Raw genomic sequence first — 25,886 nt, 5'->3', positions numbered from 1 at the left:
ATAAAACAAGATAAACAGCTGCTGTTAAATGTATGCTTAGCGACAGCCTTTGCTTTGTTAAGATGTTACTTTGACTCATTACTGCACACGCTTGAAGATCCTCCTCTGTGATGGAATCTATGCAACACAGTGAGGTATGAATAAATTCAGCAATACGGTATCCTTTTTCTTCTTCCTGAGTAAACTAGGGACTGAAAAAAGTAAATCATTATGTACATTTTAGTTGGCAGTTGTTCATGCCTATATCACATGTTTGTACAAAAATACTTAACACTAAAATACTCATTGTATATGTCCATGGCTTACCATTAGCAAATAGTGATCACTAAATGAATCAATCAATCAAAAAATTGACACCACAAAAGCAATTAGTAAATCTTACTAACAGTTAATAATAGCTGTCACTGACAATGAGAACAATAAAGAGGACATATGAATACATTACTCAGTACTGATACTATTAATATGACAAGATGTCAGTTTTTCTTTAACTGTGCCCATCTGCAGATCATTATCTGCCGTGTATCAGACATGCCTTCTGTTTTTGTTTTAATATGTACTCCAAATAGGATCCATTACCTTAAAACTTTGCTGATGAGAACTTTTTCAAAGCTAGATCCCTAGCAAGTATTTGGCATAAATGTATTCACTCCTTTTGTAGAATTCAAACTCTTCTGCCCCCAGAATTATCTCTGAATTTTGCTATTATTATTTTCCATTTTCTTTTTTATTGTGTATGGCAGTTTTTATTTATTTTTAAGATTCTTCTCTACTGTTTGTCACTGCTGCCTCTTTTCCTTGTTCTCATGAACTTTTGTCAATGACCTAAATCAGCTGCACGTGTGATGACCGCCAATATCGAACATATGGCTATTGCCTTTGACAAGAAGTAATGTGATTTATGGTCTGATGCTCTTTAACTCAATCCATTATCAACACTGTTGTACGAGTTCCCTTCTATTGTTGTATTGTTTTTATATTAATAAAACACTTCATTTGTGTGGACAGTTTTATGGTGGTGATCTCCTCTGCCCAGTGATTCACCATGGCAACATGAATTGTCACTCTGGTGATCATTTTTTTCATGTGACACATTTATGCCTTCACAGCTAAGCTTATAAAATCGACTAGCTACAGTTTTGTGACTGACTCTGCCATGGTTGCACAAACGGTGTTTTTTGAGAATGACACATCTACTGTTCAGCCTGTACTGATCCCATACTCAAGGTTGTCTACCAGGTTGCATCCATCTCCAAATGTGAACTCTAACCTCTAAAGGTACAGCTATCTTGGCAGGAACTGCGTATAGGATAACATGTCCGTGTCCACAACATGCTACATTACCCAGATTTCATCGCAAACCAAATCAACCAAGAGAGATCATCTTTCCAGTGTCACTGCAACAGACGTATATACATAATGTGTACTTTCTCCCTCATTCCACTATACATTGACATGTACTTTTGTATGATCCTTGTGCTTGTAACATTCCAATTCCTTCATTCGTGACCACAATCGTTTCATTCGTGACCACAATCGTATCATCCGCTTGCTCATATGAACTAACTGCATCATGTGGACCATGTACAGCTAACCCACACCCACACAGATCACAGACAAATGCACTATTTCCTGGGTCCACATCACCACTACCATCACAACACTATCACTCACCTCTTCCTGGGATAGTGGAACAGGTGCCCGTCAGATGTTTTCCTTAACTATCTTGCCTGGAGAAGGAGAACCCCAAAATGTGGTTTTGCCTTTGTTGATAACCTGTTGGACATTTATGGAATTCTGAGTGACACTTCACACTTCATAAGCCTGATTGGCCACTTACAAGATGAATCAGACCTTATGCTGCTGGTTCTGCCCTCTCAACATAAATATGCTACACCTCATTCCGCATTACTGAATGCCTGACACACCTTCCTGCTGAAGTAATTCACTACATCATACATGACATACTGCTACAGTATCGGACTCCATCCCAATGACAATGCTATCTCCATTCTCAAGTTGCCATTCTCGAGAGCCATTGTACGTGTTGGTTCTGTTATTGTATGGCGTTTACATTAATAAAGTGCTTCATTTGTGTGTATGATAGTGTGTTGGTGGTCTCCTCTGCCCAACAATTCACTGTGGGAACAGGAATTCCCACATATGTTATTAAATTCGTACCAACATTGAAAAACGGAAACAAAGATACACAAATAACGCGAAGAGAAAAATGTACCCTGCCCCAATACATTTGTATTGCCCACATCTTCATGTCATTGATGAACTATGAATTGTAAGCTACATACGCTTTTTCCTTTACAGCTATTAGAAAAAGTGATAAAGATGAAAAATGGTGAAAATATCTCCCTTAAGAAACTACAACTAATGCGTTTTCATTTTGCACATTTAACAAGAAAATATGACATTTATAAAGGATCTGACACTGTTTAAAGACTAAAAAACTGACTGTTTCAAGAGTAAAAAACTGGTAATATGAGAAAATTAACACAATAATTAGAGGCATGACATCCAATTAACAATTTTCTCAAAAAAAATAAAATTTACTTCTTAAAAATGAACAATTTTACTACAAAAATATATAAAAATAACAACACAAGAAAGACAATTATAATCAGTTGCCTAAAAAGTGCCAATTATATTTAATCCATGAACAACTTGGATGAAATGTGTTGAGTTCTTATCATTCTCCTATCCAAGAGAATATAAGATATGATTTTACATTTATAGTATTTTCAAAACTACCACAGGAAATATGTCACATGAGTTATCATGCACAAAAGAGAATGAAAAATATATATGATGTTTTCTCACAGTCACCATTAATTTTTTATCATGATATATGATATCATGGCTATAAACTTGTGTACTTTCTTCTTAAGATCGAATTGAAAAAAGCTCTTGTATCTTATCAGTTAGGCAGATCATATACAAGAATCAATGAATCTAGCTGCCATAATACTTACTGAACATTAACATGTTTTATTATTTGCCAAACATGGTAAATTTAGGTTTTTTCATGAAGCTGTTACAGTGATCAATTAAAAAAAAAAAAAAAGAAAATCTGAATATTAACTGTCTGTGAACTTTTGCACACTGTGCCCAGAATAATTGGTATTCACTTATATAATAACTGATGTCAGTCTTCAGTGCAACTTATCTCCATTAGCAGCTTTCTATAATCCAGGAACAAATTATTGTAATTACAGAAAATTGTGAAGATGTTAACAGTTTATTAATTCTATTTCACCAGTTGCTCATTTGTACTGATTTGAAGGCAAGAAGTCAAAGCTGGCATCATGCAGGTTTGTGAATTGTAGAGGGTCATACATTGAAATCACAAGTAGTCTGATTCAACATTCTGTAGCAATCTGTTGTTTATCTTCAGAGTGCTCAATGAGTTTGAATTAAGTTAAAGAAACACTGCATATACATGATCACTTTCATCATTTCTGCATAAATACTTCAATAGATGTAATATTATATTGAACTGACAATGATACATTTACAAGCAATGACACATTATAATTATCAGTGTGAGAATCATGCCACAAAAGTCACCGATCACTTAAACAGAAAGTCATAAGCCAAAAACTCAATATAATGCAAAAAAGTCAGATAAATTAAAAACATTGGCATGTGATTTATTTTAACCAGATAACCAGTAATCTTTGATGATAAGATGATGACTCTGCATGATGCCATGTGGTACTCTGCATTTACATTCCATCATAAGCTGGTCCACCACCACCTTCTGGTACCACCCAATTGATATTCTGGCTTGGGTCTTTAATGTCACAAGTTTTGCAGTGGATGCAGTTTTGTGCATTTATCTGCAATCTCTGCCCAGTGCCATCTTCAAGTGGAACAAATTCATACACTCCTGGAAGGGAAGAAATTTTTCCACATTACAATGTGTGTTACATTATTTACAAGTCAATTAAAATAAAGATTATAGAAATTTCTGCAAGTTCCACAAAAAATTGGAAGATATTAAATAAATAGCTCATTAGGTGCTAGATCTAAAAATTATTTCATTATAGGAAACTGCAAATCACTGTTCACAGCATACACTGTTCACAGCATACACTGTTCACAGCATACACTGTTCACAGCATACACTGTTCAGTAAAACGCCTTCTCTAAATTTATGTATGTTCTACATATGGAAGTGAATTTCTCCATTTATCTTCTAAGATAATAATATTATGAAAAGGTGAGTTGCTACGCGACATTTAGCAGAGATGCTGAGTCACAGATAACCACAACAAAAAGACTGACTGTCATTTTGTTGTGCCTATCTGTGCCATAATATTGTTATATTCCATCCTGGATTTTCCATTGATTATCTTATAAGATAATGTCATAAGTCAGCACTACATTGTATGTTTGTTTCATTTGTCTGGACCCCTAATTGTTCACCTTCAAAGTCAGTTTCTAAATTTTTTCTATTTGTTCCTAGTTAGATAATTCATGTCAGCATTTTGCAAGATTCATGTCAGCATTTTGTAAGCATGACTCATTAAATTTAACTGATGGTTTTAGTAATGTAACTCTCAGCACCTATCTTCTGTGAAACATGAATTACTACAGTCTTTTTGAAGTCTGCGTTATTGATATTCTATAACATGCAATGTGGAATATTTATGACGTTGTACAGTCTCTCAAGCACTTCAGTAATTCTAAGGGAAAGACCAATCCTTTTGAGTCACAGTCTTTGGAGTGGCCTACCATGAATTCCTTTCCTGTGTCAACCTCCTCATCTCAAAGTAGCACTTGCAATCTATGTCCTCAATTATGTGCTGGATGTATTCCAGTCTCTGTCTTCCTCTATCGTTTTTGCCCTCCACAGCCCTTCTAATACCATGGGAGCCATTCCCTTGTGCCCTAAGAGATGGCCTATCATCCTGTCCCTTCTCCTTGTGCTTCCCACATATTCCTTTCCTCTTCTATTCTGTGCAGAACCTCTTCATTCCTTAACTTGGTAATCCACCTCATTTTCAACATTCGTCTATAGCACCACACCTCAAAGGCTTCCATTATCTTCTGTTCTTGTTTTCACACTACCATATGCTGTGCTCCGAACATACATTCTCAGAAATGTCTTCTCCAAATTAAGGCCTATGTTTGATACTAGTAGACTTCTGTGGGCCAGGAATGCCCTTTTTGCCAGTTCTATTCCACTTTTGGTGTTGTTCTTTCTCTGTTCATCACTGCTTATTTTGCTGCCTAGGTAGTAGAATTCCTTAAATTCATCTACTCCGTGACTGTCAATCTTTATGTCAAGTTTCTTGCTGTTCTCATTTCTGCTATGTTTCATTACTTTTGTCTTTCTTTGATTTAATCTCAGTTGTTTGTTAATTATTGTTTCTTCCAGGGGGCAAAACAGCTGATGTCATAAATGCCCGTTTACTCTCAGTCCATGTTCTGTACTCTATTAGACTGTTCATTCCATTCAGCAGATCATGTAATTCTTCTTCACTTTCACTCAGGATAGCAATGTCATCAGTAGCTCGTATCATTGATTTCCTTTCACTTTGAATTTTAATTCCACTCTTGAACCTTTCTGTTATTTCCATCATTGCTTCTTTGATGTAAGATTGAACAGTAGGGGTAAAAGACTACATCCCTGTCTTACACCCTTTTTAATCCAAGCACTTCGTTTTCGGTCGTCCACTCTTATTATTCTTTCTTGGCACTTGTACACATTGTGTATTACCTGTCTCTCCCTGGAGCTTACCCATATTTTTCTCAGAATTTCAAATATCTTGCACCATTTTATATTGTTGAACACTTCTTCCAGGTCGACAAATCCAATGAATGTGTATTATTTTTCTTTAGTCTTGCTTCCATTATCAACTGCAATGTTAGAAATGCCTCTCTGGTGCCTTTACTTTTCCTAAAGCCAAACTGATCGTCATCTAATGTATCATTTTTTTCCATTCTTCTGTATATTATTCTTGTCGTGAACTTGTATGCATGAGCTGTTATTCTGATTGTGCAATACGTCTCACACTTGTCAGCTCTTGCAGTCTTCAGAATTGTGTGAATGATATTTTTCTGGAAGTCAGATAGTACGTCACCAGACTCATACATTCTACACTCCAACGAGAATAGTAGTTTTGTTGCCACTTCCCCCACTGATTTTAGCAATTCTGACGAAATGTAATCTATCCTTTCTGTCTTATTTGATCTCAAATCCTTCAAAGTTCACTTAAATTCTGATTCTCTTCTAAACTGACTCCTGTTTCTTCTTCTATCACGTCAGACAAATCTTCCCCTCATAGAGGCCTTCAGTGTATTCTTTCCACCTATCCACTCTTTCCTCTGCCTTTAACAATAGAATTCCCATTTTACTCATCGTTAGTTACACCAGGTATATTCGATCCACGGCTGGCACACCTCCCTGAATCACGGAGAAGTGTGCTGACAAGTGTAGCTATCCAGGTGGGTTGATTGATAAATACCAGTAAATTAATTATTTAATTACCATCTCTCATCTGTCTAACACAAGATGAAAATTTTTGTGATACTGTAAGGAATCTAACAAAACAAGGATGTTGCAAAGGCTAATCAAAAGGGACAGAAATTTTAATTCAAGCAAGGCTTGAGTCTGGCATTTATTTTAAGCGTGCAGTGACCAAAGTTGAAACCATCAAAAAAGTGTATGTGCTACAGAACACTAGTGTGGGTGTAAGAAAAATGCACATCAGAGAGAAAAAAAACTGGTGTTGGGAGTTTAACTCAGGTATAAATAGCAGTGGAATACCTCACAGTCTGGTTGGAGTCAAGACTGACTGAACTGAAATGAAATGAGAGTATGGCACTGTTGGCCGGGAGGCCCAATGCAGGGAAGTTCATCTGCCGAGTGCAAGTCTAATTCCAGTCAATGCCACATTGGGTGACTTGCGTGCTGGTGATGAGGATGAAATGATGATGAGGACAACACAACACCCAGCGCAAAGCAGTGAAAACCTCCAACCCTGCCGGTAATCAAACCCAGGCCCGCTTACATGGGAGGCAAGCACGTTACCACCCAGCTAAGCAGACGGATTCCTCAAATATATTTTGCATCAAGCATGCTAGAAAAACCTCAGTGAACACCTAACCAGTCAGAGCACTAAATGCCTAAATTGCACTACAGCTGGTGGAACGAGGGCGGAGGGGGGGGGGGGGGGGTAGGGTACTGAGGGTTAAATGTTTCCATCAATGATGGGTCATTAGAGACAGAACATTAGCTTGGACTGGTAAAGAATTTGGCAGGAAATGGGCAGTTCCCATTTCAAAGGATACCTTGTTAGTCTCCTAAGCAACTCAGACCGACCACGGAAATCAATATGAAGGGATGGGGAATTTAATTGTCATCCTCCCGAATGAAGTCAGGTGTCTTATCGCTGTATCACCCTGCCTGGTCTCTAATTGGAGAAGAAGTGGACACTACATTGATAAATATTTGATGACAAAAAATATTAACAAAGAATTAAATTTAAACTATTATCGTTTTTGAAGGGAAAAAATATCTCTCCATGGATGACAATGGTTGACATATACAGGAAGTTAAAAAAAATGTTGAATACTTTGAGAGGTGGTAGTACCCCTCGAAACAAGAAAAATAAGTCCAATAAACTTGGGTCTGGAAATGCTTAGTTTCTGCGATAAACAAGAGTTTACAGGAGATATGAACACGGCGTCCACTCATGACAATGCAGCCCTCTGCCCTCCGGTTTAAGGAACGACGCACCCTTTGAAGTATACACGGTTGTTGTTGCACCTGATGTCACGCGTTAAAGACGCGACCCGGTAGTGTCCGCACATCGTTGACTGGCGTGGCGTACTCGTTCACATAACCAAAAGGGGACTGAGGCGCGGGGAAAGTGCAGGCCAAATGAGTTAAAAATTACCAAGAAATGGTTAATTACGGGTGTAGAAAAATGTAACAAATGCGGATAATCTATCTCATACCTCACACAGTGCCGTATCAGTGGGCCATTTAGCTCGCTAGTTGGTCTGTAGACGAAGATTTTCTGTTGCTTGCAACATTCAGCTAGCTTTTGTTCGCTCGCATCCCCAATGCGCCAGATGTCGCGAGTCATTATAAACACAAAATGGCCACGAGGCGACGCTCAACTGTCGCGGAAGCAGCCCCATTCACCACCGTCTGCTGCGGCAGCTCCCCTCCCCCCGTCACCCTGCTACGTCCCAGCATTAACGGAGACGCGCGTGGCACGCCGCCTGCCGCAGTCACGCGGCTAATCACATTATTACGAGGCCGATCGGTCAGCGCGCGCACGCCTTTCATCGGCGCCGAGCAGCCCCTGTTGCTTTTCGGGACCCTGAGGGGTGTGTGGGGAGCTCGCGAACAAAAGGTGACACACCGCCGACGCCAGCCCCCGCAATCAATAGCGCACGCGCCAAGCCTAACACGGCCTGCTGAGGGTCGCCCCATCTGCATAACAAAGCGTTGCTTCCGAGCACCGGCAGATTCTGAGCCGAGGTCAAAAAAATAAACAATGCACTTACTCAAGCCTCCCCATCCCACGATTATAAACGCCTTGACGTCATCGTGCTCGATATCCTGGCAGTGGAAAATCTCCTCAAGCTCTGACGAAGCCATCTGTGTGCTTGTCTGGTCAATGTGCCCTTCCTTTGTTCTTCTTAAGGCTTTACATCCGGATTACGACGCCTGGCACCACAATCAAATGCTCAATGATTGAACAAAAATGCCAAAATACTGCGATATCAATGTGGCCAATTGACACCAGTATAGTACGGATTAGATTAGACGTGTTTTTCGTTCCAATTGATCCATAGTGAGGAGATCCTCTGGGATGAGAACACGTCAGAAAACAACGATACATAACAAATATTAGATATGCTAACGTACCTTCCACAGATCCCGAACGAAATTGCCTTTGTGGATGTGGAATCAGTAAAAGAATATAAAAAATCTGAACCATATATACATCTAAAAGGGCATATAACTAGTCACCAAATATTAAATGTTCGATACACTTAGGTGCATATTATAATTCTTACGCTATTGTAGACACGAATCATTAAATAAAACATTTTACAGCACTTATTTACAATGATCCCATTATTACACAAAATTTGTACAGAAGTCACATTGCATGCAATATTCACGTTATATTATATTATTAATAACATAGATACATCAATCGGTTCTGCTAAGAAGTTCACCAATGGGGTTGGAGTTGACCACCAATAAATCCTTTACTCTCTGCTCAAACTGAACTTCATCAGTACTTAAACTTTTTATGACTGCTGGCATGTTACTGAAAATGTGTATTGATGAATAGAGGACACTTTTCTGAACCGAAGTGACTTCAAATCTTTGTGAAGGTTATTCTTGTTTCTAGTAATGAGACGTTGGTTTGGAAGCAATAGCTAAGTATTCCCAGTTTCCTAAACAGACCTCTGCAGGACGTTCTTGATTTCACACCACACATAATTCGTATTGCACGTTTTTGGGTGCGGTGAACTTTAGCTCGGATTTATGAGTTACCCCGGAAACTAATCCCATATGACATTATGGAATGAAAGTAAGCATAATACTGTAGCTTTTCTATTTTTATATCACCTATCTCTGACAACTTTCACATAGCAAATAGAGATTTGTTTAGGCGCTTCAGCAGTTCTGTGGTATGTTCTTCCCAGTTAATAAATGTAACCTGAGATATATCGTGCCAAATTCTGCCCAATTGCCGCGATGGATCATCAAAATCCCAACCTGGTTGGAAAGCCCTGCCCGTAATGCTCCAAAGATTCTCAATTGAGGAGAGATCTGGCGACGTTGATGGCCAAGGTAGGGTTTGCCAAGCACGGTCGGGCCCATGAATGCTGGACCATCAACAAGTATCAGCGTGCGAACCATTCAACGAAACATCATCGATATGGACTTTTGCAACCGAAGACCCACCCATGTACCCTTGATGACTGCACGACACAGAGCCTCATGTTTTGCGCTAAATGGCGAAAGAGTTTGAGATTGCACGACAAAAGACTCTGCGTTTACTTCCCATCACTCAAAACAGATTACAAGTTCTGTCTTTCTTCAAACTTATACATCTACTCGCATGTCGGTCCGTCCGTCCGTCTGTCAGTATGGATAGGATTCGTGTTCAAATTGTGATTTATATTTGGAAGGGGGTCAGGTGGAGGAGCCAAGAACTGATATCCCCTGTCCAACGCTATGTCCTGTATTTTCATTGTAATGCAAAAGTTGATGACACCATTTGGTGAGGACGCAGTAAAATGACTTAAGATAAACGTGCTCGGAACTCTTAGCTGCCTTTTTTTTTTTTTTTTTTTTTTTTTTTTTTTTTTTTTTTTTTTTTTAAAACGTCCTTATCGCAAACCAGATGTTACTTTAGAAATACATCTACCAATCAAAGGAAGTTGCTTTCGAAATTTAACCTTTTGTCTTTTGTTTCGGATGGGATATATTTACAGCGAGCATTGCCTGTACAAGATTGCACAACGTTTCAAAAGTATCTGTGAGCTGCAAAGGAGGGAAGCAGTTACTGGTTAACAGCTTACACACATACGCCATGAAACACCCCAGTCTTTCAGAGTCCTCCGATTCATTTCAACAAAATGTATTGATAGATTTTGAAATGGATAATGTGACAGGCTGCAAGTACCTGAGTTACTGTCAGTCTATAAGTAAAATAAAATAACGACGAAACCAGAGAAGATCGCACTTAAATCTTAAATGACATTAAGTGAGATGATCTATAGATCATTAAATGCCTGCTTGTTCCTGTGATGAAAAACTACATGCAACAACGAATCATTGTGACTCGATACGCTACCTCATAGGTTTTCAGTGTTGCGTTTCAGTGTGAGGGGGGGGGGGGGGGGGGAGGGGGGGGGATCAAAAAGTTCTCGTTAGAAGGCCGTACAGTCCAGAATCGATATGCCAGGGCAAATTCACCGTGAGTATTGGAGCCAATCATCTCACCGAAGCACCGGGTTGAAGATACCAGTTTGGTAAACATCGTGTCCTGCTGCTTGAAGAAGTCCGTAGCAGAACGGCCTGCAGCACGTCCTTCGTCCGACAGGAATCATCGATTCCTCAAGAGCTTTTTTAAGGAACCGAACGCGTTATAATCGCATTGGGAGAGAGAGGACTCCAGGGCGGAGTGCTCGAGTGTGTCACTTAAGCTGGCCTAACTTACGTGTTACTACATTTGAGATATGGGGGCGTGGCTTATCATGAAGCAGCAGTATCCCTTATCGGTTTTCGACAGACGTGCTGCCCCGTGCACACTATTCCTTCTCCGATGGATGTCTGCCGGTGTTTGTCCTTCGGCAGAAAAAAAGCACGTTGGTCCTGTTTGGACACATCAGGTAATAAAGTTCCCATAGTTCACATTTCCGCTTTTACCGCACGCACGTCGGAAAGACACTAATGCCACACCAATCCCTGCCACCATGTTGGTGCCTCTACAGGCTGTTAGAAAAAGGTACTGCTAAACTTTCAGGAAACATTCTTCACACACAAATAAAGAAAAGATGTTATGTGGACATGTCTCCGGAAACGCTTAATTTCCATGTTAGACTCTTTTCAGTTTCGTCAGTATGTACTGTACGTCCTTGATTCACCACCAGTTGGCCCAATTGAAGGAAGGTAATGTTGACTTCAGTGCTTGTGTTGACATGTGACTCATTGCTCTACAGTACTAGCATCAAGCACATCAGTCCGTAGCATCAACAGGTTAGTGTACATTACGAACGTGGTTTTGCAGTCAGTGCAATGTTTACAAATGCGGAATTGGCAGATGCCCATTTGATGTATGGATTAGCACGGGGCATAGCCATGGCGCCGTACGTTTGTATCGAGACAGATTTCCAGAACGAAGGTGTCCCGACAGGAAGACGTTCGAAGCAATTGATCGGCGTCTTAGGGAGCCTATTCCAGCCTATGACTCGCGACCGGGGAAGACCTACAACGACGAGAACACCTGCAATGTACGAGGCAATTCTTCGTGCAGTTGACGATAACCCTAATGTCAGGGTCAGAGAAGTTGCTGCTGTACAAGGTAACGTTGACCACGTCACTGTATGGAGAGTGGTGGTCACTGTATGGAGAGTGCTACGGAAGATCCAGTTGTTTCCGTACAATGTACAGCGTGTGCAGGCACTATCAGCAGCTGATTGGCCTCCACGGGTACACTTCTGCGAATGGTTCATCCAACAATGTGTCAATCCTCATTTCAGTGCAAATGTTCTCTTTACGGATGAGGCTTCATTCCAACGTGATCAAATTGTAAATTTTCACAATCAACACCTGTGGGCTGACGAGAATCCGCACGCAATTGTGCAATCACGTCATCAACACAGATTTTCTGCGAACGTTTGGGCAGGCATTGTTGGTGATGTCTTGTTCTAATGTGTGCGAAATTTTATGGGACTTAACTGCTAAGGTCATCAGTCCCTAAGCTTACACACTACTTTACCTAAAGTATCCTAAGGACAAACACAAACACAAACACACACACACACACACACACACACACACACACACACACACACACACACACACACACCCATGCCCGAGGGGGGACTCGAACCTCCGCCGGGACCAGCCGCACAGTCCGTGACTGCAACGCCTTAGACCGCTCGGCTAATCGCGCGCGGCGGTGATGTCTTGATTGGGCCCCATGTTCTTCCACCTACGCTCAATGGAGCACGTTATCATTTCATACGGGATACTCCACCTGTGCTGCTAGAACATGTGCCTTTACGAGTACGACACAACATGTGGTTCATGCACGATGGAGCTCTTGCACATTTCAGTCGAAGTGTTCGTACGCTTCTCAACAGCAGATTCGGTGACCGATGGATTGGTAGAGGCGGACCAATTCCATGGCCTCCACGCTCTCCTGACCTCAACCCTCTTGACTTTCATTTATGGGGCATTTGAAAGCTCTGGTCTACGCAACCCCGGTACCAAATGTAGAGAATCTTCGTGCTCGTATTGTTGACGGCTGTCATACAATACGCCATTTTCCAGGGCTGCATCAGCGCATCAGGGATTCCATGCGACGGAGGGTGGATGCATTTAATCCTCGCTAACGGAGGACATTTTGAACATTTCCTGTAACAAAGTGTTTGAAGTCACGCTGGTACGTTCTGTTGCTGTGTGTTTCCATTCCATGATTAATGTGATTTGAAGAGAAGTAATAAACTGAACTCGAACATGGAAAGTAAGCGTTTCCGGACACATGTCCACATAACATATTTTCTTTCTTTGTGTGTGAGGAATGTTTCCTGAAAGTTTGGCCGTACCATTTTGTAGCACCCTGTATACCCGCATCGGAGTTGCGATACTTTGCATATACGCTGCAGAAACGCCCTCAAACGGAAACTTCTTGATCGCCCCTTACTTAAACACTTTACACGAATTGCGAGGGGTGTTTGAAATGTCCCTGCAAAAACAGAAACTACTTACGTGTTTGGGGTAAACCTTTTTTATTTTTCGACATAGTCTCCTTTTAGACTTATACACTTCGTCCAACGCTGTTCTAATGTTGTTGATAGCTTCCGAATAATAGGAATTGTCCAAGTCTACAAAATAGCCATTAGTTGTTGCAATCACCGCCCCGTTTGAATAAAATCTTTGTCCCGCCAGCCATTTCTTCAAATTGGGGAACAAATAGTAGTCCGAGGGAGCCAGGTCTGGAGAATAGGGGGGATGTGAAACGAGTTGGAACCCTATTTCCATTAATTTTGCGACCACAACTGCTGAGGTGTGTGCTTGTGCATTGTCATGATGGAAAAGGCCTTTTTTGCGGTCCAATCGCTGTCGTTTCTCTTGCAGCTCGGTTTTCAAACGGCCCAATAACGATGAATAATATGCACCTGTAATAGTTTTACGCTTTTCCAGATAGACGATGAGGATTATCCCTTGCGAATCCCAAAAGATAGTCACCATAACCTTTCCAGCCGAAGGAATGGTCTTCGCTTTTTATGGTGCAGATTCTCACTTGGTAACTCATTATTTAGATTGTTCTTTGGTCTCAGAAGTATAGTAACGTATCCATGTTTCACCCACAGTGACGAAACGACGAGATGCCCACAGCACTAGCAATCTCATGCATCTTAACTCTTCTGTCATCCATTACCATATCATGGATTTTGTCAATGATTTCTGGAGTCGTAAACTCCACAGGGCGCCCAAAACGTTCAGCATAACTTGGGCCCATATGGCCACTCCGAAAATCGACGGTTCAGAGTCACCATAATGTTTATCAAGCTTCTCTTTAGTCTCCTGAGGCGTTTTGCCTTTCATAAAGTAATGTTTAATCACCACACGAAAATCTTTTTATTCCATTTTCTGACAATCACTGGACTTCCTTGATTCACACGAATGCCAAATATAAAGAACTAGACCAATATGGCTTAAACGTGGTGTGCGTTCTTTCCAAAGATGCTACTAACTAAACATGACCTCGATACGCGCCGGTTGTGCCGTCTGTCAGACTTTGCGCGGACTTTTCAAACGCCCCTCGTACATTAAGTAGACACCCACGAGAATGCTAATAATCCTGAGCTAACACAGACAATCAATAACTTAAATGACATGACATTTAAGAATTAAGAGCATCCAGAGATATACAATGACTTACAGCTCATAATAAAATTGTCATCAACTGGTGTCCCCTTCGCCTTGTCTAATTTGCTGGTATGGGCATAATCGGCGTAGATAATCAGTTTAAGGCTTTCGATGGAAATCATTTAGGATGTCACTGACATCATCATCATCATCATCACCATCATCATTATCCAAGACTGATTATGCTTTCAGCGTTCAGTCTGGAGCATAGTCCCCCTTATAAAATTCCTCCATGATCCCCTATTCTGTGCTAACATTGGTGCCTCTTCTGATGTTAATCCTATTACTTCAAAATCATTCTTAACCGAATCCAGGTACCTTCTCCTTGGTCTACCCCGACTCCTCCTACCCTCTACTGCTGAACCCATGAGTCTCTTGGGTAACCTTGCTTCTCCCATACATGTAACATGACCCCCCCCCCCCCCCTCCCCCATCTAAGCCTGTTCGCCCTGACTGCTACATCTATAGAGTTCATTCCCAGTTTTTCTTTGATTTCCTCATTGTGGACACCCTCCTGCCATTGTTCCCATCTACTAGTACTTGCAATCATCCTAGCTACTTTCATATCCGTAACCTCAACCTTATTGATAAGGTAGCCTGAATCCACCCAGCTTTCACTCCCATACAACAAAGTTGGTCGAAAGATTGAACGATGCACAGATAACTTAGTCTTGGTACTGACTTCCTTCTTGCAGAAAAGAGTAGATCGTAGCTGAGCGCTCACTACATTAACTTTGCTACACCTCGCTTCCAGTTCTTTCACTATGTTGTCATCCTGTGAGAATATGCATCCTAAGTACTTGAAACCGTTCATCTGTTCTAACTTTGTTCCTCCTATTTGGCACTCAATCCGTGTCACTGACATCGACCACAAAATTAAAAACCTGTGTTTTTGACTAACAACTGTCTACCGTCCATTATACGGCGGCTGTAGTCTGTTCGCATCTCAATAGGTCAGTGTACATTACTTGACGACGAGCTCTGAGTTCTTTCAGAAACCATGGCTGGATTTGGTGAATGTGTAAACGTAATTGTTGAACTGAAGCGTTGGATGGACTGGCTGGAGATAGACCGGTTCTGCTCCTACAGCGTTAAGGTATTCCCCAGTGGAAAAATGGGTGCCTGTCTAGCACTGCAGTTAGTGGCACTTCGCAGACACTTAATTGGTATTGTAGCAGCTCGACTAAGCCAGTTGCTGCTGCCTGATAAGCTGCAATCGGTAAATCTCTCACGCTTAACAAAAGAGCGTGTTATTTGAATAGATACGACACATTGCATCTGCCATGGCGGTGAATGCACATTGGAAGCGTGTATTCGTCATCGCCATACTGGCGTATCACCCGGGGTGATGGTATGGGGTGCCATTGGTTACACGTCTCGGTCACCTCTTGTTCGCATTGACGGCACTTTGAACAGCGGACGTTACATTTCAGATGTGTTACGACCCGTGGTTCTACCCTTCATTCGATCCCTGCAAAACCCTACATTTTGGCAGGATAATGCAGGTCCTGTTCGAGCCTTTCTGGACACAGAAAATGTTCGACTGCTGCCCTGGCCAGCACATTCTCCAGATCTCTCGCCAATTGAAATGTCTGGTTAATGGTGGCAGAGCAACTGGATCGTCACAATACGTTAGTCACTACTCTTGATAAACTGTGGTATCGTGTTGAAGCTGCATGGGCAGCTGTACCTGTAGACGCAATCCAAGCTCTGTTTGACTCAATGCGCAGGCGTATCAAGGCCTTTATTACGGCCAGAGGTGGTTGCTCGTGGTACTGATTTCTCAGGATCTATGCACCCAAATTGCGTGAAAATGTAATCACATGTCAGTTCAATATATTTGTCCAATGAATACCAGTTTATCAGCTGCATTTCTTCTTGGTGTAGCAATTTTAATGGGCAGTAGTACACGTGTACGAGCGGTCAGAGATGCTACTGATGAGCGACTGACTGCCCAGATGAACCAAGGGGCAACCAACAGGTTCTCCAGTGTCTCCTCAACCACCGTTCACCAAACGTTGCTGCATATAGATTTAGGCACCAAGTTCATACACCACAAATGCTTTCAGAGACAAAAGCTGGAATTTGCACGCCAAAACCGCAGTTGGACATTCACTGAGTGGCGATAGGTGGTGTTTTAAGATCAACTGTGATCCATGGGACAGATGGCCGTTGGAATGTGCGACATGAAAATCTGAAATCACACATCCTGCAACAATCGTCGGAAAACTCCACGTTGATAGGCATTCCCTGAACGATCTCGTCATTCTGCAAGGCACAATCGATCAACACATGTATACATCTATCCTTGGGGACTATTTCCATACCTACATGCAATTTGTTTTTTCATCAGACAATGGCACCAGGATGAGTAGCGCACTCCTCTGGCTACCGAACAACTAAGATACAACCCAATCAAGAATCTGTGGGATTACCTCTATTGGGCTGTTCACATTGCGGATCTTTAACCGAGCAACCTAGAGCAGCTGGCCATGGTACTGGAGTGCCATAGCTCCACATCTCTGAATGTACCTTCCAGAAACTCTTCCACCCAATCAAGAATCTGTGGGATTACCTCTATTGGGCTGTTCACATTGCGGATCTTTAACCGAGCAACCTAGAGCAGCTGGCCATGGTACTGGAGTGCCATAGCTCCACATCTCTGAATGTACCTTCCAGAAACTCTTCCACCCAATCAAGAATCTGTGGGATTACCTCTATTGGGCTGTTCACATTGCGGATCTTTAACCGAGCAACCTAGAGCAGCTGGCCATGGTACTGGAGTGCCATAGCTCCACATCTCTGAATGTACCTTCCAGAAACTCTTCCACTCTCTTCTTGCGAGTCGCGCAGCGCTCCGCGCTGCAAAAGTTGGTTAATCTAGCTTCTGAAAAGTGGTCACATTAATGTGACTGGACAGCGTGAATGAAATCTTAGCACAAGTGTCGACAGCCAGAGAGGATTTCAGGGTTGTAGCACATGCAAAAACGTATAATAAAACTCTTCATTCGGCCCATAAGTCCTTGCACCAACTATTGCAAGTGAATATTGGAGTAGACGGAGGGCATTCCGAACGTTACATGACATAAATGGAATATTAAGGAAGTGTTATAACACATTATTTTTTGATTACTTTTTTGTTGTTGCTGGTGTAATTTTGCAGTGGGAAAGTCTATCTAAACATTAAACTGATGTCCTTTGACTAAAAGCATATATTAACGGCCTGTGAGGGTTGATCAGCGTAAAATGTCGGCCTTCAAACATATGGAGGAATTTCTTTATAAAGCACGAAGCCGCGTATACAGGGTGACAATTATTGAACTATATAAAAAAAACGTAAATTATTTTCACGCTAGGGCGTGTACACACTTTATTCAACACGTAAACTTAGTTACATATTTGGGTTATGACCTGTTCAATGTATCTGCCATCACTAGCGATGATGTGGCGCAGACGAATAGCGAAATTCTGCATGAGCCGCTGAAGTGTCGGGACATAGATCCTGTCGATTACCTCCTGAAAAGCTGTTTTCAGCTCAGAAACGGTTTTGGGGGGTATTGCTGTACACCTTGTCTCTGATGTAGCCCCACAAAAAGGAGTCGCATGTGTTCATATCCGGAGAATATGATGGCCAATCAAGGCCCATGCCAGTGGCCTCTAGGTACCCCAGAGCCAGAATGCGGTCCCTAAAGTGCTCCTCCAGGACATCAAACATTCTCCTGCTTCGATGGGGGTCGAGCGATGTCTTGCGTGAACCACATCTTGTCGAAATAAGGGTCACTTTGGATAGAACCTTCACGTGCCATCAAGCAATATCGCACCGATTATTCCGCGACTGGACATTGCACACCACAGAGTCACACGTTGCGGGTGTAGAGACTTCTCGACCGTGAAATGCGGATTCGCAGTCCCCCAAATGCGCCCATTTTGCGTATTTAAGGACCCATCCAAATGAAATTGGGTTCGTCGCTAAACTAAATGCGCATGGACCTACTAATTCCCATCATGCCCTGCGGCCAATCGTACAGTTTGAACGTCCTATCGCAAACTGTTCAGAAGTTATGACGATTTTATTTCATATAGTTCAACAATTGTTGCCCTGTAACTCATGCTTATTGATAAGTTGACCAGAGCACCAAGTGTTGACATTGTTGGTTCATGTGCTGCTGAAGTACAGTATTCACTGTAGTTGCTAGAACGTCAGCCATCGAAGTGAGAGACGCTTGCCGAACAGGATGCGCTAAAATTGCAGCCTCTGCGGTAATAGTTTTCACGTTGTTAAAGGCAGTTTCTGCTTCGCTAGTCCACTGAAACTCGTCTCTTGGCTCCGGTGAAACTCGTAAGAAGTTATTCTGTGGAGTGGCCACAAGTAAAGGGTTGGACAATGGTGTGCAAAACTTGAGAACTAAGTACTTTCATAGGATGTCTCACCGCTTAGTAACATAGTACGGTGAATGCTGCAGTCATTCGTTTGTCTCTATCTGCAGCCTACAGACTGGAAAAGTCATTCCGCAAGGAAAAATTAAACCGTCGAACACCTTCTCAGCTACTGCGTGTCCTACCGTCCCTGGGATGTTACCTACATGAATGCTGAAACCATAAAATTAAGAATGGTTTTTATAAGGCGTTGCTCACTAAATGCAGAAAGCGGTACCCTACAGCTAGGAAAGGAGACATATTTTGTAAGACCGATCATAGAGGGGGCAATCATGTACCAAATGTTGGACCATCAACGCATAAAAAATTCTGCTAATCATTAACCTTTTTCTTTACACTAATTTCAAAGCCTTCTTCATTTTCATATCCTTGTAACACAGCAGCGATGTAATCAGGCAGCATTTCAAACCAAACGAAATATTGCACAATATTATGGCATTATTTTATTGCACAGACTAGAGAAAACTTCAATAAATTTGTACAATAATATTTACGGCCACCGCGCCGCTTGGCAAATCATCCAGAGACATGCATTGACTTGCAGCTTCTAATAAAATAGCGGCTTTATCGCTTAACAACTGAAACGCTGATGGCCCTTACGTCTCTTACTTTTCTTCAGAATTCAAATTACATTTACCCTTCTCGAAACACATTTAAAAATCGGAAACATTCGTGCTATCTCATGACAGAAGACTGACTAGTGATTATTGACGCTAGAAACAACGCCATATTTTTCAAGTATGTCTTAGATTTACTAATAACGATTCGACACGGATGTTTACAATTCCATGGTTACAGAAATTTAATTTTGGTACATTTGCAGATGTAAAACTATTGGCGAAGCTGCACCCATGAAATCGTACGTGGTGTGAGAAAATACGTCGTAACAGGGAAGTACATCACAGGCTACATTTCGATGTTGTATTATTCTGTGTCATTTTAAGTGTTCCGGTAACTATCAGTTGCATGTAATCTGAAAAATTATTACAAACAATGGAAACTCCAGGTAGGAATATCAACAATGTAGGAAAAGACAAGATTACAACTTACCATGAAGAAGACACGTTAAGTTGCAGACAGGAATAATTAAAAGATAGATAAAGCATTCCGGTTCTACCTGATGGAGTAGGCGGTCATGAATGTATGAGGTGTGCTTACTTGTGTGTATGAATGGAATGGGGTGTGTTTGCTGATGAAGGCTGCGGCAGAAAGCTTTATGTAAGTGTCTTAATTGTGCCTGTGCGCAACTTGTGTCTTTTGTACGGTAAGTGGCCATCTATCTCTTCCTTCATTGTTAACAAATTATTACGATTTTTCTCTAGTATCTGGTGCTTGTGAACTCTATTAGGCCCCTAACTCTAGAGTCTCTTACAGTAATAATTTTCAGGTAGCTGATATCTTCATTGACTGATGAAATACACTGCCGTTAAAATCGCAAATAATTTTAAATTCCTTTCGTACATAAAAGTATCTGCCGTAAATAATTTTCATTTTCTCTCGCATGTAAAATTCATTACTTTCACCATTTATTATTAAAAGCAATATTTAAATTATGTGACACCATTCTTGCTGTATAATATTTATTACTAAGCCTAATAACTCTATAAAAAATTGGATTTGATAAACCTTGAATTTTTTAAAATATGTTGAACTGAATACTCCACACAAAATTTAACTGAGAAATTGAATGTATGTCAACTTTCGCAGAATCCTTCGGAATGGAAATAATGAGGAGAAAGCAAGTGTCATTTCCATGAGGAGTGTTGTATCCTACTAGGACTATTACGGTGTACACTTGGGATGATGGCAGCTGGTCATTTCGGGAGATACAGTTACTGTCCAACTATCCACATGCAGTACTCATAAAAAAAGCTGATCTAGAAACCTTTTGCCGATTTGGCAGGGGCTCTGTAGTGTGAGGATAATTGCAAGGTGCAGTTTGCAGTAGTACCACGTGATGTTAAAGTTGGAGCAGAAGACTTGATTACAGTCACATCTTCCAAATTATAGACCTCATCCTAGAGAAGTTCCAAATTTGATAGCTTCAGTTAAAAACTTAAGTACTCTGGAGAATGTGGACATCAAGTTCTGAAGTAATCCAATGGTACAGGGCATAAAATGTGAGATAAGGCAAGAAAGGACAATGTTAAGAAGACCCAGGCGATCTTACAAGTAACAGCCATGAGAGGGAAATGTCTCAACTGCTACAGACCTCTTTGGGAGACAATTACCAAAGTGCAGGGCTCACTATGCCAATTATGCTCTAGGCTCTTTGGGAAGGGATTGTGGATAAAGAAGGTTGTTTAATAATAGTGGAAGGCATAGGCACCATTACAGACTGGAACTTCAATTATACAGTTGAGATAATGACAGGTATATAACTGAAAATGCTTCTTACACTACTGTGACGATCACAATTTTAACTCTTTCAGCAATACGATATGATAAGCTCTGGATGATGTTTTCTGTAGAGCATGTTAACATTGAACCTGGAGAATCATTTAGGTGACAGGAGCATTCCCATACAAATGTTGCTGATGCATTGCCTCTCACTTTGACCCATACAAAACATGGCTTGCATGTTTTAGATAGGAGGCTACGTACAAGGCTGATTATGAGAAACATTCATGCCGATCACAGAAACACCCGCCGTATCCAGGTCTTCTTTATAGTGAACTTTTTTGAAAGATAGTGCAGTTGAAAAAGTTAAGCTTAAGCCTCACAAATAACAAACATTAACTTCTAATAACTACATACAAAAACAAAAAGGCCATTGGGAGATTAGCATATTTATTGTGGTCAATAGAATGTAACATATGTAGATCGCTTAAATTGGACAGATATACCTTGACAGACGCAAACTAAGCGTAATGTCTATTATCACGTAACCAGTGCAAGAAAAGTGTAAGCAGCAAAATTTAAAAAAGAAAAGTGAATTCCAAGGCCATTCAGGTTCATGAATATTACATTCAGCAACTCTGTGAATGTTGCATCACAGTTGTGGAACAGTGAACATACAAGCTTGTAGTAGCCCAAGTTTGCAGGCCACAAACTAGAAATATTGAATGTCTTAAAGCAGCTGGAGACAGTTTTAGCAATGTTATAAAGACTTAACTGGAGAATAGTTTGTATGTGAACACTTGATTTTCTGTCATAACACTGACATTGAGTTTTTGGGTTATTGATGTAACTTTTACTTCCACACACTTAAGTTCCCATTGAGGTTTGACGGTCACAGAGCAACAGCTATTGGCAATCTGCTTTTTGAGCAATCTGCTTTTTGAATCAGCTGCCTTTAGTGGTCTACCTTACCATCACAATCAAAGGTTAACAATAACATATCTTGATAATTTAGGTTCAGAGAAAAGAAGAGAAGTAATCCACACTCATAAAAAATGACTTGACTATAGTGTTTACAAAATAAATTTCATAAAGAGCTGTACATCAACATTTTAAATCTTTGTAAACCATATTCAGATACCACTGTGAAACTTATTTTCCTGTAAATTAAACTTGGGTAAAGTTAAAGGCAGGCCAAGAATTTGGACAAATCATGGCATTACAGTATTTTGTGCTAAAAAGAAAAAGGTTCCACATAATTTCAAGCACGAGCTGTAGTGAAGAATTGAAAGTCCATTATCGCTATTGCTGTAAAATACTCCTGCCAGTCATTACATATTTGTCTTTGTAGTCTTCAAGGGCGATATTTACCTGTTGCTACTCTGGCCTAAAGTGCTTACTGTAATTGAAAATGTCTGTCGAGTTAAAGTTATAGGATATGTGGCATTACTGACAGTCCTTGATCTCTGGCCTTCGTACAAGCCAGGACAAACATTCTGAATGCAAAATGTATTTTTGGACATATGGAAATGTGTACACAATGATGTATCATAAATTCATGATTATTATTTTGCATCACCCAGTTCATTGTTAGAGATGTTTTCTCTTAATTCTTACAACCACCCTTATCCCACTAACTCCACATGTTCCAAATGCTGTCAATATTTAAAACTTAAAAGTGTGAAAGTTTCTCACAGTTCCCCTGGTCCCATAGTAAAGGAGAGCCTTCAGAAACGTCTAACGAGTAAATTATTCTTCAACAGGAAAAACCAACCACTACTGACTACTTATGTAAAATAGGCCATACTAAAAACATATTAGGACTAGCACTAATGTATTCAAATTGTCAGTTATGTTAATTACTTCTAGACTGCTTCATATACATATGTATGAAGAAATATAGCTTTACTGTAAACATCCAATGCTCATCCTCCTCCTATACTACTCAGCTGCTGTTTTTATCTAATTCTTCAAACAAATCATTTATGTAACTTTACACAGACCACTGCCAGATGTGTACATAAAGACAAAGACAGGACCTGACTAAAACTAATATTAGAGTTATGTGGAATTTATGTTACCAAGTCCAAGTATTCTGATAAGTTGTAGAAGGAGCTGGCAAGGAGAAATTCTTTTACTTTGTTTTCAAAGAATGTAAAACTCCATTCTGGCCCAAAGAGAGGGATGCATAGTCCAAATGGCAATTATTGCTGCTTGTAGGAATGTGATTGTGAATTGCTGAGTTCATCTTTAATTCGACACAAATACCCCATAACCATCAGAATCCCTGATCCATACCCGTTAGAATCACTACAGAGGCTCCTGCAAGATGTTTGTATATCACCTTAAACTAGTCATCTTGCACATACATGTAGAATAAAACAATTTTTCACCTTAGCTGATATGCTCCAGAAGATTTTACCAAAGGACACATTGTGACAGATTTCTGTATGCAAAGCATGCAAAACTGAGCAATTTAGTTAACTTCTCCACATGCTTGCCACTTCAGTTCATTATCCATCTGGATGCCCAGAAATTTACAAGTGAGCCTCATCCAGGGTATACCCATTGATCTCCACTACTGGTACCTGTAATCATTTTTGTGTGTTTTGAATGGCCTAATAAGAGCTTTTCTACCATTAAGGGTTAAGCTGTTGGTTTGTAAACCAGTTATAGACTGTCTGTCTCATTATTCTCCTGGCTGTATCAGGTATAGAGATGTTTGGGCCCTTATTAATATACTTGTGTCATCAGCATACATTACAGTTTTTGAGAGTCTTCTAATTCCCTATGTGAATCATTTATGTAGATCAAGAACAGGGGTGGGCCAAGCACTGAACCTCATGGCACATCTCATTTGATGACGAAAAAAACTCATTTTTCCAGCTGGATGGCAACATTAAGATACTGGAACCCTGAGAGTTTTCCACCATCAGTAGTATACACTGGGAAAGTATACTATATTCACACTTTATTTGATATTTCCTCACAGTGAATTTTAGTGTTGTTCCTGTTATATTCAGTCCAAAAACTAGTTTGATGCAGCTCTCCATTTCTGTTTACCCTGCAAAAGCCTCCTCTTCATCTCTAAATAACTGCTGCAACTTACGTACTTCTAAATCTGCTTACTGAAATCATCTCTTGGTCTCCTATAATTTTTAACCCTGACACTTCCCTCCTACACTAAGTTGGTGATTCTTTGATGTCTCAGAATATTCAGAATATGACATAGTCAAGTTGTGCCACAAATTTCTATTCTCTCTGTTCTGTTCATTATCTCCTCATTGGTTACGTGATTTACACATCAAACCTTCAGCATTCTTCTGTAGTCCCTCATTTCAGAAGCTTCTATTATCTTCTTGTCTAAACTGTTCATCATTTTTGTTTCACTTCCATACATAGTTACACTCCATACAAATACTTTCAAGAAAGACTTCCAAACAATAAAATATATATTCGCCATTAACAAATTTCTTTTCTTCAGAAACGCATTTCTTGCCAATGCCAGATTACATTTAATATCCTCTCTACTTCAACGATTATCCGTTATTTTACTGCCCAAATAGCAAAACTCGTTTACTTCTTTAAGTGTCTCATTTCCTAATCTAATTCCCTCAGCATCACCTGATTTAATTCGACTACATTCCATTGTCCTTGTTTTGCTTTTGTTGGTGTTCATCTTATATCCTCCTTTCAAGACAATTTCCATTCTGTTCAACTGCTCTTCCAGGTCCTTTGTGGTCTCTGACAGAATTTCAATGTCACTGGCAAACCTCACAGTTTTTATTTCTTCTCCATGGATTTTAATTTCTACTCCCAATTTTTATTTGGTTCCCTTTACTGCTTGCTCAATACACAGATTGAATAAAATCGGAGATAGGCTATAAGCCTGTCTCACTCCCTTCCCAACCACTGCTTCCCTTTCATGCCCCTCGACTCATATAACTGCTCTCTGGTTTCTGTACAAATTGTTAATATCCTTTAGCTCCCTGTATTTTACCCCTGCTACCTTCAGAATTTGAAAGAGAGTTTTCCAGTCAACATTCTCAAAAGCTCTCTCTCAGTCTACAAATGCTAGAAACGTAGGTATGCCTTTCCTTAATCTATTTTCTAAGACAAGTTGTAGGATCAGTATTGCCTCACTTGTTCCAACATTTCTGCGGAATCCAAACTGATCTTCCCTGAGGTCGGCTTCTACCAGCTTTTCCATTCGTCTGTAAAGAATTTGTGTTAGTATTTTGCAACCATGCCTTATTAAAGAGATACTTTGTTAACATTCACATCTGTCATCTTGAAATCTGAGGGTATTTTGCCTGTCTCATCTATCTTGCGCATCAGATGGAAGAGCTCTGTTATGGCTGGCTCTCCCAAGGTTGTCAATAGGTCTGATGGAATTGTCTACTCATGGGGCCTTCTTTCGAGTCTTTCAGTGTCTGTCAAATTCTTCACG

General features: G+C 40.5%; 1 protein-coding gene across 1 annotated transcript in view; it reads right to left on the bottom strand.

Annotated features, from left to right (window-relative positions):
- Window positions 1-2,548: 2,548 nt before the first annotated feature.
- The window catches only part of LOC126281184 (electron transfer flavoprotein-ubiquinone oxidoreductase, mitochondrial), a 111,186-nt gene continuing 87,848 nt past the window's right edge, over window positions 2,549-25,886 (bottom strand). The window contains exon 11 of the mRNA XM_049979884.1: window positions 2,549-3,901. Coding sequence (XP_049835841.1) covers window positions 3,738-3,901 — 164 coding nt within the window. The 3' untranslated portion in view covers window positions 2,549-3,737. The remainder of the gene's footprint in view (window positions 3,902-25,886) is intronic.

This window comes from Schistocerca gregaria, chromosome 7 (genome assembly GCF_023897955.1).
Source record: "Schistocerca gregaria isolate iqSchGreg1 chromosome 7, iqSchGreg1.2, whole genome shotgun sequence".
NCBI lineage: Eukaryota > Metazoa > Arthropoda > Insecta > Orthoptera > Acrididae > Schistocerca > Schistocerca gregaria.
This window is presented reverse-complemented; position numbering and strand designations above follow the sequence as displayed.